At 36.7% G+C, this 12,838-nt stretch overlaps 1 protein-coding gene across 1 annotated transcript in view; it reads left to right on the top strand.

Annotated features, from left to right (window-relative positions):
• The window catches only part of LOC129742071 (proteoglycan Cow), a 445,000-nt gene that overhangs the window by 292,376 nt on the left and 139,786 nt on the right, over positions 1-12,838 (top strand). The window contains exon 2 of the mRNA XM_055733918.1: positions 10,165-10,264. Within this exon, the coding sequence (XP_055589893.1) occupies positions 10,165-10,264 (100 nt within the window). The remainder of the gene's footprint in view (positions 1-10,164; positions 10,265-12,838) is intronic.

Here is a 12,838-nt window from a genome sequence, read left to right on the forward strand (position 1 = left end):
CATTTGTTCCATTTATTGGGGCAAGTGAAAACACATAGGTCTTTTTCAGATGCGTCAGTGAAAAGTCTTTAAAATGAATTTAATACTTGTTCTTGTTTGTCTGTGTTATAAACTTTCTTTGCTATATCCTAAGTTTTTTCTCCGGAATAAATTAATGCTTGGTACTTCAATTTCCCTGAATGCTGTTCAACCAAAAGACCTTAATTTACAAAGACCTTTATAATAATTTTGAATATCCGCTTCAGATTCAACACTCGGGATATCTTTTCTGGCCATTCTGGAGATAAAATTCTGAAATTTTAGATGTTTCATAGCTAAATGGCGCGTTTTCACTTATTCCACCTAAGAAATTACAGGAATTAATATTATTTTTAACACTTTCAGGTCATATTGAAAGTTCATCATAAAAATCTGCTGCCCCTGGAATATCAATCACCAAAAAACTTTTCAACAAAAAAGTGAATCAAAAGTCTTTTCTATATAGCCAAAATATGTAAAACAAAAACACACTTTTCATGTTAAGTTTGTACTTGAATTCTGTGTAAACAAACAGTAAACGTGTAAACAGTTTTTTTGGTGAATGATTTAAAAAAAAGAGTAAAGTTTATTTAATCAAATTTTTTTGGGTCCAACAATTTTTAGATGGAGAAATAAGGTATACATTTTTTGTTAAAGTTGATAGTTTGCACTTGCTCTAGTCTACTTTCTTAATTGAAAATTCTTCCGTAAAATACATATCCTCACTTTTTGTTATTAAAAAGTAGATTATTTTATTTGTAACTTCAATTTACGTTTGCAAAAAATCAAATAGTTCATTTGGCCTTTTAAAACTTCAATCCTATCTAATCTATTTCAAAGAACAGACTCTTGTAAACAAAATAGAATAGAATAGACTCTTGTTCAGTTTATGTGTCTAGCGTTCTAGGTGTATCGGATTATACGAAATTGAATGTAAAGCTTCCCAATTTCTTATTTTCAAACGTCTGCAAAGTGTCATAACATTATTTCATATTTATCTTTACCAAATTCATATTTTTTGGACAACAATTTACTACTTAAATTACCACGAATTAAAAATGGTTTTAATATTTGAAATCGTTTATATGGTTTTGATTCGATCGATAAAATATCAACCCGTGTCACATCTAGGCGTCATTTATAACCATGTGCTGTGTACAAATAAGCAAAAAAAACACATCTAGGTTGCATATCGCCCCCACGTGCTAAGAAATATAGGTACTTGGTTGAGAAATAGGCGCCTAATTTTTAAATTTTTCCAGCGATCAATGAACAGTATGCTTTGGTTACTATTATCTTGTAACGACGTTTGCTAGCGACGCCTCGCCCATGCAGACGAAAAACAAACCCCTCGAAGAAAAGAAAATCTCTCAAAATGGATGCCCGACTTTTCAATTTTAGATTTTGGCAAAACAAATGTTTATTCGATCAGCAAAATGTCAACCTGTGTCACATCTTGGCGTCATTCATAACCGTGTGCTGTAGAAATGAGCTAGGAATCAAGAACAAAAAAATCACATCAAGGCTTCATATCGCCACCACTTGCATTGAAAATATGCTTGGTTGAGAAATACGCGCCAAAATATTCTCACTGATTAGTATGCTATGCCATGGTTACTATCTTCTAACGACGTCTGCTCGCGACGCCTCGACTTGGAGACGAAAAACAAACCGCCCAAAGGAAAAAAAAATCTCAAAAAAATGCAAGCCATGACTTTTATTTCATTCAAAAAACTACAAATTTAATTATTACGGACAACTGATGCGACTTTGTGTTGTTTTTATTCGATATAAACCGATTCGCATGGCTACAGAATATTCTAAAAATAATTTCATTCGAATCGTTTGGGTTATTTCGGAGGAGTAGTACTACAAACACCGTTACAAGAGAATTTTATATAATAGATAAAAAAAAAACCGCTCAGGTGGACGTTGAGCTCAAAAATTTACCAGAAGGGGGCGGTGAGTGAAAAAGTTTGAAAATCACCGTTCCTACACGATCATCCACTTTATGTCAGTGTTGTTTTTTCCTCAATTTAGTAACGGGGTGGGTTTCTTAATGAAATTGTTGCCATTTGGTGAAATCAAATCGTCAATTTTAACAGCAGATTTCGAACTGTCACATCTGTTTCTATAAGAATGACAAATTTTATCCCCTGGGCAACAAGTTGCTCAAGATTTCCATCATGTAAGACAAGAAGTCTTCGGATTCCTGAACATTTAGAAATATGTTTCTCTTTGTTCACTCTTTTCATAACGATCAATTCTACACATACAGTGTCGGACAATAGAATAGGACCACTCTAATGCAAAAAATTCAAATCACCTTTAAACTGCCAATTCAAATAAAATAATATGCGACACCTAGCGGCAAGCACTTATTGTAGTATTCCAACTTTGTATTATGCACGTTTGTTGCAATCAAAGCAACCCGTTTGTTCTACTCGACCAGAAAGCTGTCAGAGGGTGAAAAAAGTCGCGTCATAAAATAAGACCAGCTCATCGGTTTGGCTGTTCCGGCAATTTCAGCGCTCTAGATTTGAAGAAAAGGTGTTATTTTCGTTGTTGTTTGTACATTTTCGTGTCCTGGTAAGTATTTCGCATAAAATTAATCATGTAAATCATGAAAACAAACAAAAAATGAAGATTTCCTTCCTCCTACTCTGTTTTCTCTGATATTTCTCGCCGCCTTAGTGGTGCAAGGACTAATGCAAGAATGCCGCTGAAAAACCGAGCAGGTCAGCTGCTGACAGATCGAACAGATCAGCTCAAGCGTTGGACTGAGCATTTTGATCAACTTTTCCGAGTTACAAATAGCAATGGCCAACAGAACCCGCAGCTCGAGGCGCCCACAGTAAGTCGCATTAATGGCGTCAACTCGGAAGCGCCCACGCTGGCTGAAATAGAAGCGGCAATCAAGGACATGAAATCCAACAAAGCGCCTGGAATCGATTGCATTCCTGCTGAAATGCTCAAAGCCGACCCTGCCTTGTCAGCACAAATGTTGCACCGTCTTTTCGCTGACATTTGGGATACTGCAACATTCCCGGCCGACTGGATGCAGGGTATCCTCGTAAAGGTCCCAAAGAAAGGAGACCTAACAGAGTGCGGTAACTGGCGTGGCATAACTTTGATCTGTACAACCCTTAAAGTACTCTGCAAAGTGATCCTGAACAGGATCCAGGAGAAAATCGACGCTACACTCCGACGGCAACAAGCTGGATTCCGATCCGGACGATCATGTGTGGACCACATCACAACGCTACGAATAATACTGGAACAAATCAACGAATTCCAGGACTCTCTTCTGCTGGTGTTCGTTGATTTCGAAAAAGCATTTGACCGACTGAACCACGAAAACATCTGGGCTGCTCTTAGACGACGAGGGGTCCCAGAGAAACTAGTCCATCTCATCGAAGCACAGTACGAGGCATTTTCGTGCAAGGTCTTACACGACGGTGTCTTGTCCGAACCAATCCCGGTAACTGCTGGAGTGAGACAAGGATGTATTTTGTCACCGCTGCTTTTTCTCATCGTAATGGATGAGATCTTGACTGGATCGATTGACTGTAGACCAAACCGAGGATTGCCGTGGAATCCTTCAACAATGGAGCAACTGAACGACCTTGACCTGGCAGACGATATTGTTTTGCTCGCCCAAACACAACAAGACATGCAGAGCAAACTCGACGACCTCACCGAAAGCTCCAAGGCAGCAGGTCTCAAAATCAATGTCGGAAAGACCAAGTCGATGGAAATCAATACAGAAAATCGTTCCAATTTCGTGGTAGCTGGACAACAGGTTGAGACAGTGGAGTGCTTCCAGTATCTTGGTAGCCAGATTACGCCTGATGGTGGTACCAAGAAGGACATCGAAACCCGGATCAGAAAAGCCCGATTTGCGTTTGCGAGTCTCCGAAACATCTGGCGGTCACGCCAGATCTCTCTACGAACTAAGATCCGAATCTTCAACTCAAACGTCAAATCCGTATTGCTGTACGGGTGTGAGACTTGGTGCACATATGCGGTGACGACGCGAAAACTGCAAGTTTTTGTGAATCGGTGCCTGCGGAACATCATCCGCGCTTGGTGGCCTGGCAACTGGATCTCAAACGTTGAACTTCATCGCCGGTGTCATCAAAAGGCGCTAGAAATCGAGATTCGGGAACGTAAGTGGAGATGGATTGGGCACACGCTGCGAAGAGATGAAAACGAGATTTGCAGAGAGGCGCTTGACTGGAATCCAGATGGGCATCGAAGAAGAGGCAGGCCCAAAAGCTCGTGGCGGCGAAGTCTAGCCGCTGAAATCCGCACAGTTGACGAGAACCTTGGCTGGCAGCAAGTGAAGACGCTGGCTCCGGATCGCCAGCAGTGGAGATCTTTTATCTCAGCCCTATGCGCCGGTCAATCGGCGCTGGACCCTTAGGTAGGTAGGTAGGTACTCTGTTTTCAGCGAAAAAGCGATGGGTCGGGCACAGCATTGCACGGAGGTCCAGCGAGCGATCATCCAGAATCTGTACAAGGCTGGCAAAAGCCAACGCGAGATTGCCGACTACTTGGGAAGGTCGAAAACTTTCGTTTAAAATGCGCTTCACAGCACCGGCAAACGGGAACTGACCGGCCGCCCCCGCAAAACGACGCCGAAGGACGATTCGGCAATCAAGCGGGCCCCGCAAAAGGACCCTTTCAAAGCGTCCAAGCAGATCAGAGACGAGCTTATCTGTGAGTTCCCGGACGGTTCAGCGATGGTTGGCGGAGAAGGGACTAGGAGGAAAAAGTCCCCGGAAGGTGCCGATGCTGACGCCGAAGCACTTGAAGGCGCGGCTGAAGTATGCGAAGGACCACTTCGATTGGGTCGGTCTGGAAAAGGAGAAACTATGGAGAAATGTGCTATGGTCGGATGAGACCAAAGTGAACCTCATCGGCTCGGACGGAAAGAGTTGGATCCATCGTTGGGACTCGGCTGTGCGTATATGCCCTAGTATACAAATAAAACATTCAAACATGGAGGAGGTAGCATCATGGTGTGGGGGTGCTTTTCTTGGTACGGGGTGGGTCCCTTGTACTGGATCGACCGGATTATGGATAAGCATCTCTACGCCCAGATACTTCGGGAAGTAATGCTGCCACACGCCGAGTGGGAGATGCCCTTAAAGTGGCAGTTCCAGCAGGACAACGACTTCAAACATACCGCTAAAACGGTTAAAAAGTGGTTCCAGGATAATAAGGTAGACGTTATGGAGTGGCCAGCACAGTCCCCTGATCTCAATCCCATAAAGAACCTATGGGAAATAGTTAAACGTAAGGTGTACACCGAAAAATCAAAAAACAAGCAGCAGCTGTGGGAGAGAATCCAGGCGGTGTGGTACGCTATCCCGGTGAGAACGTGCCAAAAGCTGGTGGAGTCGATGTCGAACCGGGTGCGTGAAGTGATGCGTAATAAGGGTTATACCACCAAGTACTTACCCTGTAAATCGATCACGGTATGAATTTCCTTTTTTTTTTATTTTTTTTAGTTCGTTTTGGAAGCTAAATAAAATTGAATTTAAAACAAAATTTAGATCACAAATATGTAGGTCATATATGTAGGTTCATATTCTCATATAGATTAGTGCAAAGGCAACTTGTATGTTCGATAGATGCAGTTAAGCCCTTTGGACAATTTAACTTTACAAATGTAAACGGTTCAAGAAGAGATAATAAAAAGTTTACTCATACGATTTCTGAATTTAATCAGTTCAAGCATAGAAGTTTACTCTTAGGCGATTTCAGGTTAAGAAATAAGCAGAAACAGAAATCTCATTTTTGAATGTACATCGTTCTGCTCTCTAAAACATATGATTTTCCATGAAAATTACAAAATCAGGCAAAATCTGGCTCGATTCCAAAAATCAGGAAAAAACGGAGGTCTATCCGGTTGTCTAGATAAGCCTCCAAAAATCAGGCAAATCTTTAAAATCAGGCACATTGGCAATCCTGTCTGCAGGCATTCTATAACTTCGTTTGAATTTTTCTAACAGTAGCTTGCAAATATTCGTGATTAGTTCGAAATTCCTTGTCAGTGACACATTTAATGACATGAAAATCGTCTTAAAGTTTTACGAATTCTGTCCTATTTCAAGTAAATTTTGTACGGAAGCCTCCTTTCTATAAAAAGTGTGATTTTGGAGGCTATTATACAAATCTTCTCTGACCCGAAAAACCCTCGGATACCAAATTTCACTTCATTCCGACCGACCGTTTATACAAGATGGTGTTACAAAAAAAACGGCTCTATTTTTATATATAAGATTGCCCAGATTTATCCGGCCTAGAATGCTGAAAAATTCTGGCAAACTTAGTCAATGTAGTCGGAAGAATATGTCGCTGACCAAAACTAACTTTCGCATGACATGAATATTCAATTCAGTATAAAAGTCGGCTGAAAATGGCTGTCTAACACTTCCTATTTACAACTCTGCTCAACGCTATTTGATCTCTCTGAAATTTGTGAGTTCTGTGGGTAAAAGGGAATATTTAGCTCCTTTTGTATTTTATGCCCATTTTAAGGAACCTCTTCTGATGTCTTTTTTTTTCGAAAATTTGGTGAGTTAGTAAAAAACTTGTGAAACGGAAGGGAAAGTTCGTCAAGAATTTTCTTGTTGTAATTTTACCCTTGCCTTCTAATGATCGGGAAAAGTTTCCGGCAACATAAAAAATTTATAACTTTGCAAAATTGAGTTGATCGGAAGCTTAAGAAAATTGGATGTTGGAAAAATTTATGTTGATTTTGTAAAAAAAAATCGAAACTGGTTAAAATCTCGCATTACTGTCATTTCAGAACAACTAATTTCGACGAAACAAGGACGAAACGACGAAAGCTCAACTTGCACATAACTAGTGAAATAAAATTAAAAAAAGAATCCAGAAAATGATGCCCCAAAACAATTTTTCCTGCATCCGTGCTTTTGGATAACTCACCATTCTGTAGAAGTTATATCACAATTATCCATCGACTGTTTAAGAAACCTGGAAGAATGTCAATTTTCTATGAGCTCCCTATGCATTAAAGTGTGATCACTGATATTTTGTGAGTACTTCAAAATCTCGTGAGGTCTGCTGGAGCTCGTAAGCTACCGAGTGACTCGTGAGTTTGGAGAACTCAATTGTTCTACCGATGCAGGAGTTCTATGTATTAGGGATCCGATGAGATCTTCAGCGTTGCCCGGAATAAGGTATTTTATGATTTTTCAAGTTTTTTATAAACATGATGGCTGCGGGAATGAGTGTTCTACAATAAGTTCAGGCAAACTTTGGTTTTTTACCCGCCTTTTCCGAAAGATAATAGAAAATTTGTGCAACGGAATTGAAAGAAAATAATCAATTGGCCTACCCAATCTCATCGTGCTCTCCTATGGTAGAAAAAATTGACAACCAAGATTGTGCGTAGTGTGTAGGTACACCCACAGATCAGGTTCAACTCCAAAACTAGCATCCTTGAGTTTATGATATTTTGACACGGGTTGGTGTCATGATTGGAACAGCATGCCAATCATGGCATAGGCAAACGGCGCACTTTTGGAGTTGTGCAGATTTGTTGTCATTTCAGACTTACAGATCACAACAATTAGCGTAGACATTCTCCAACCTTTTCTTTGGGTGAAGCTACTATAAGCAGGGAAGTAATTCTTCAATCGAAGTCTTCAAAACGTCCACGGTATTCTACTTTTTTCACTTCTACTTTAGGTTTCTGTGGGGTTGCTTTTTTCAACGTTTTCTCGCCAACACAAATCCCAGAAATTTGATTGTTTTTCAGAAAGTAAACCAAAAGAAAGCGTTGTCCTTCCAACAACGTAAGGTCGGCGCCGTCGTCATTCTCGTTATTTCAAGGCAATTTGCACTTCTAAGACTGGAGCTTAGAAAGGTGAGGCGGGCGCTGCACAGTGGTTCAAATCCCCAAAAAGCCGGAAAAAAGTCCATTTTTCAAGTCAGCGACAACCAAATTTTTTGTGTTGGAATCGAATCTCCAATATTCTAGGAACGTTATGATGTATTTACATATTTTCTAGGACCTTTTATACACCTTCTATGAAACAAACATGAACGACAACTTTAACACAAGAATTAAAAATAGGATTTTTTACTCTCAGTGAAAAACAACTTAAAAAAGCATATAAATCTTTAAATATTTATAAATGCTCATACCGAAGTGATGGATTATAATCTTATTCACAGTTTGGAGATAAAATAAGTTCCGTAATATCATGAACTAACAAAGTTTCGCTTGATTGAGAACCCAGAATTAGATGATAAAAATCTTTCGATTTACTCTATTTATTTTTCAGAAGCAAAAATAAAGCTTGCGCTGCCGATCGCCGTGGTAAATTATACACCGTTGGATAGGTGAAAGTCTCATAAAAAACATATCCTAAAATCAGCTGCTAGTTTTTGCTATATTTTGAATACGATGTCATTGAGTGGAACGCTGTTTTGTTTAAAAATGCAAATTTTAAAGTATTTATACAGAGTAAACCGAGCATTGTTTGCTTTGATACATATGCAAATTCACCTTAAAACATTAGTTTCAATATTTATCTAACCAACCTACAGGAATGTAGGAGCCCATACTTAATTTTAACAAAAATATTTATAATTAATTGAAAAATATTCAATTTCCCAGTGTAAAGCTCAAACCCCGTTTTAGCAATTATTGAAAAAAATAGCAAACTTTGAAAAAAAAAATTAATTCATAATTTTTTTCAACTTTCTGCCTATAATCTTCAACAAAATAGCTTTTTAATAATTTTTTCCCACTTTTTTTGATTTTGAACCACTGTGCGCTGGGATGATGATTTGTTCTGTCCGTGGTCCTTTTGCCGTTTTCAGCCTTAAGGGATTGTCGGAAAAGCGACGGTGAGTTTGGTTGATGTGACGGCACCACCATCCAAACCTAACGGAGCGTCTAAATATAAAAAATGTAAACAAAACCAACCTAGTCCAGCTCGGTCGGAGAGCTTCCTGGGTGTCAAATGAGTTTTGTTTCGCTTAAAAGCATGGGCGTGGGTATAAAAGTTTACATCAATCTCATCGTGAAAACAGTACGGGATTCTGATTTTTATAAACATATTTTTTTACGGCTTTTTGCGGTTTTTCATTCGATTTTTCCAATTATAAGGATTTTTTTATAGAAACTACCATGGTATCTGAAAGAAAATAGTCCTTTTCAATGGAAAACACTAAGGAATTTTTGTAGATTGGAGAATCTCTGAGGCTTGAAAGCTGAGACCGGAGATCTGAGCCATAAGACATGAACCTGAGAAATAAGTCATGAATAATGGGATTTTAAACCCAAAACACGAGATCTAGACTTGATATGATACCTAAGAGAGGGGTCGTGAGACCCTTTCGGTTGACATTGGGCCAATTTTGTTTTTTAAATTCGATTAATTTCGCAGGATTCCTCCCGGACTTTGTTGAAACGTTCTTTCCAACCAATCGCCGCTAATGGCTTCCTAGCTGATGAAATCTGTCTTACCTCGAGATCCTCGAGAATTTCCCGGTACCGCCGATGGTGTTTATCTGTTTGCTTCTCGGGAGGTCCCTGAACGACCCCCTCCGATAATGGCTTGACTGGTCGACGATGACAAGATAAAAAAAAACTTCAAAACAAAAACATCAGCATCGGTATGATGGAGGTGTACAAAGTGCCTCTCGAACCGAAATTGACAGGAACTCATTTACAATTCCAATTTCGTTTTTCCTCCTGAAAAACAGACCAGAAAAATAAATATATGCGAACCACATCGTCTGTTTTCAATTTTCATGATCTGTTTTCTTACCAAGCCATCGGATGATGAGTTTCATCCCTCGATAGGTGTTGTTTTTCAGTTCAAAAAAAAAAAAAAATGAGGATAGCTAAAGGTCAAATTGTTGTAAGCACAATATTCAAGGTCCTCAAGACGACCATAATTGAATTCATCCAAATCTCTGCTCTACGTTTGATTGCGTTCATTAACTCCATTAATTATTTCCTTGAATCGGATTCATTACCAGCTTTCATGAACAAACATTAAAACCCCTCACGTGTTTTCCGACAGTTTACATAAATATTAACAAAAACACTTTAGATTCAACGGTTTAAATTTCCTTTTTTTCCCAATTTTACAGGATGATAAAATCAGCCAGGACTCTAGCAAACAGCTGCAGCAGCAACAACAACAGCAGCAGCAAATTCCAGAAAAGAAAAAATGGACCCACGACCCTTCCAGTAAGTTATGCCTACATTTTTATTATTATCTATTGGAAATAATTAGAAACTGAAGCTGTCTGGTTTTGGTTACATCTTTGATAATTTCGAAAACTTGATCAATTATAACAATACCAAACATTTTGAGTATTTAACAATTTTATCACATTTAACTTAATAATTTAGATTGTTTGAAATTTTGTTTTTTGCTATCAATTCAACAACTTTGGACCCATTTCGATAATTTTGACATTTTTGACAATGTTTTTTAAATGTTCAGCTATAGACTGAGTTGATTTTGGGTTGTTCTCGTGTTTCTTAAACACTAGGGTTAAAAAATCTTCGTTTTGGTTTAAAATTCATTCATGATTATTTGCAGACTTTAACAAAATTTATTTTGACAGTTTTGGTTTTTTAATCTATTTATTCTTATTTTAATTTTTTAAGAAACGAATTTGCATTCTTATCATAGTTTTCGATTTTCACAAATTGAAAATTTTGTCAATTTAGAATACATTAATTTTTTTTGAAGGTTTCTAATTTTTTAACAATTTTTGCCTATTTTTTATAATTTAGGTGTTTGGGCACAATTTTAACCAAACATTCTTTATTATATTTAAGAAGATGTTCTTGATTGATTGATACTAAAAGTGTTGATGGAATTCCAAAATTCGTAGATATAATAGCAAATTTAACGTACCCTCGTTTTTTGAAAAAAATTAAATAAATTTTATTATACGATGATTTCGAGTTTCTCATACACAAAGGAAAAATACTCCTATTAATTTCTAATTTTTTTTTTAAATAAATGATTCAAAAATGTCCACGCCGTTCCGAGATTTTTGGGATTTTAAATAGTGCTGTTTCAAAACAACAGTAGAGCTAAATTTTCAAAAACTTCCACAACTGAAATTGAAAAAATGGACCAGATTCAGCGAAGAAAATGAGTCTCTATCTTGATAAATATGTGACTTAGACGTTATAGAATGTTTTTTCTAAAAACTGGTTGAACATTGAATTTGATAAAAAAAAAATTACTGTTCAAAAACTTAGTGTAAAAGGGGAAATCTAGAAAGAATCTGTAAAAACAAACAACTCCAATAAAGAAACGCTTAAAAAAAAATTGGAATGTTCTATCCTGCATTACTCATGTTTTAGAACATTAGTTTCGCAAACTTTTGACAGTAGCAAAATAATAAGCAAAGAAATGACTCTTTTGGAAACAAATCGATCGATATCTGAAAACTTACGAGATTTGATGAAATAACCTGAAGTTTAGCGGACCGATAAAATGGCCGGGAATCGAAACTTTGAATATCAATATTTTGAAAAAACTTTTGCAATCAATCATCAATTTTTCCGAAGACCGCGAGTGATTTTGACTTCTGGGAATAACTGTTAGTTAATTCCAAATCTACAAAAACGGGAATTTTGATGAAATTTTGGAGAAAATTTAAACTATACAGAATCTTTGATTCTTTCACCATAAGTCTAATCATTTCGGAATCTTCAACAAAGTTGTTAAATCAGTTAAAATCTTTAATATCAAAAACTCAATGACATGCAATGATATAAGAAAAGTTGTAATTCATATATTGGAATTTGTGAAAATTATAAAAATAATTTTCCTAAAACGTTGTAATTCTGAAACAAGAATATCTAGCCGAAATCTGAATCCTATATTGAGTAAAGGATAAAAATTTATTAAAACGCAGCTTTAAATTTGCATGTAGCCCTATAAGTTTATCGATTATAAAAATTGGATTTTTCCCAAAACTAACCTATTTAAAAATTTCCACACGCCCAATATCACTACATCTAGAGGTGAAAAGCGATAGACAAAATCTGACAAAAAATTTGAATTCAGGACGCTAAAATCTTTCAAAATCAGTTGTTAAATATATTAAGGCACCAAAAATGTTGTTCCCCTGTGTGATTTGACAGTTTTGTTATTTTTGACATTTTTGTTAGTTGTGAAAATCTGGCAACCTAACAGCATTTTCAAATATACAAATTTGAAGACTGAAAACGTCTAGCACTTGTTACAATTCCAAGTACTATTTTTTTCAATATTTTTATTTTGTTTAAAAGATTTTGACAATTTAGAATACTTTAACACAGTTCTTATAATTTACCGAAAATTTCCAATTTTATAGTTTTTGAAATTATGATTTTTTCTACAGATTTTTCTGAAACTGAAATGATCTTAACTCTTCCAACTTTTATGAAAATTTTGATTGTTTTTAAATTTACGACAAATTTGAAACTATTTAAGTTAAAATTTTTTTAGCAATCATGAAAATTTTCGAAAACCGTTAAAAACTTCGACCACTTCGATAGATTAGAAAATTTGGGAAAATTTGAAAATATTGACATTTTTAACTATTGAAACGTTTTGAAATTAGTTTGATTTTAAAAATTGTTTCTATTAACACAATTTTTAATACTTTGAATGTTTTGCCAATTTCGAATATCTTAGCGAATTGGAGAATTTTATTATTTCAGAATGTTTGTGAATTTTGTCAATCAAGATAATTTGGATTATCTTGGTTGGCAGTTTCACTATTTATAACAATTTTGACAATAACTTCAAAT

Source organism: Uranotaenia lowii, chromosome 1, assembly GCF_029784155.1.
Source record: "Uranotaenia lowii strain MFRU-FL chromosome 1, ASM2978415v1, whole genome shotgun sequence".
NCBI lineage: Eukaryota > Metazoa > Arthropoda > Insecta > Diptera > Culicidae > Uranotaenia > Uranotaenia lowii.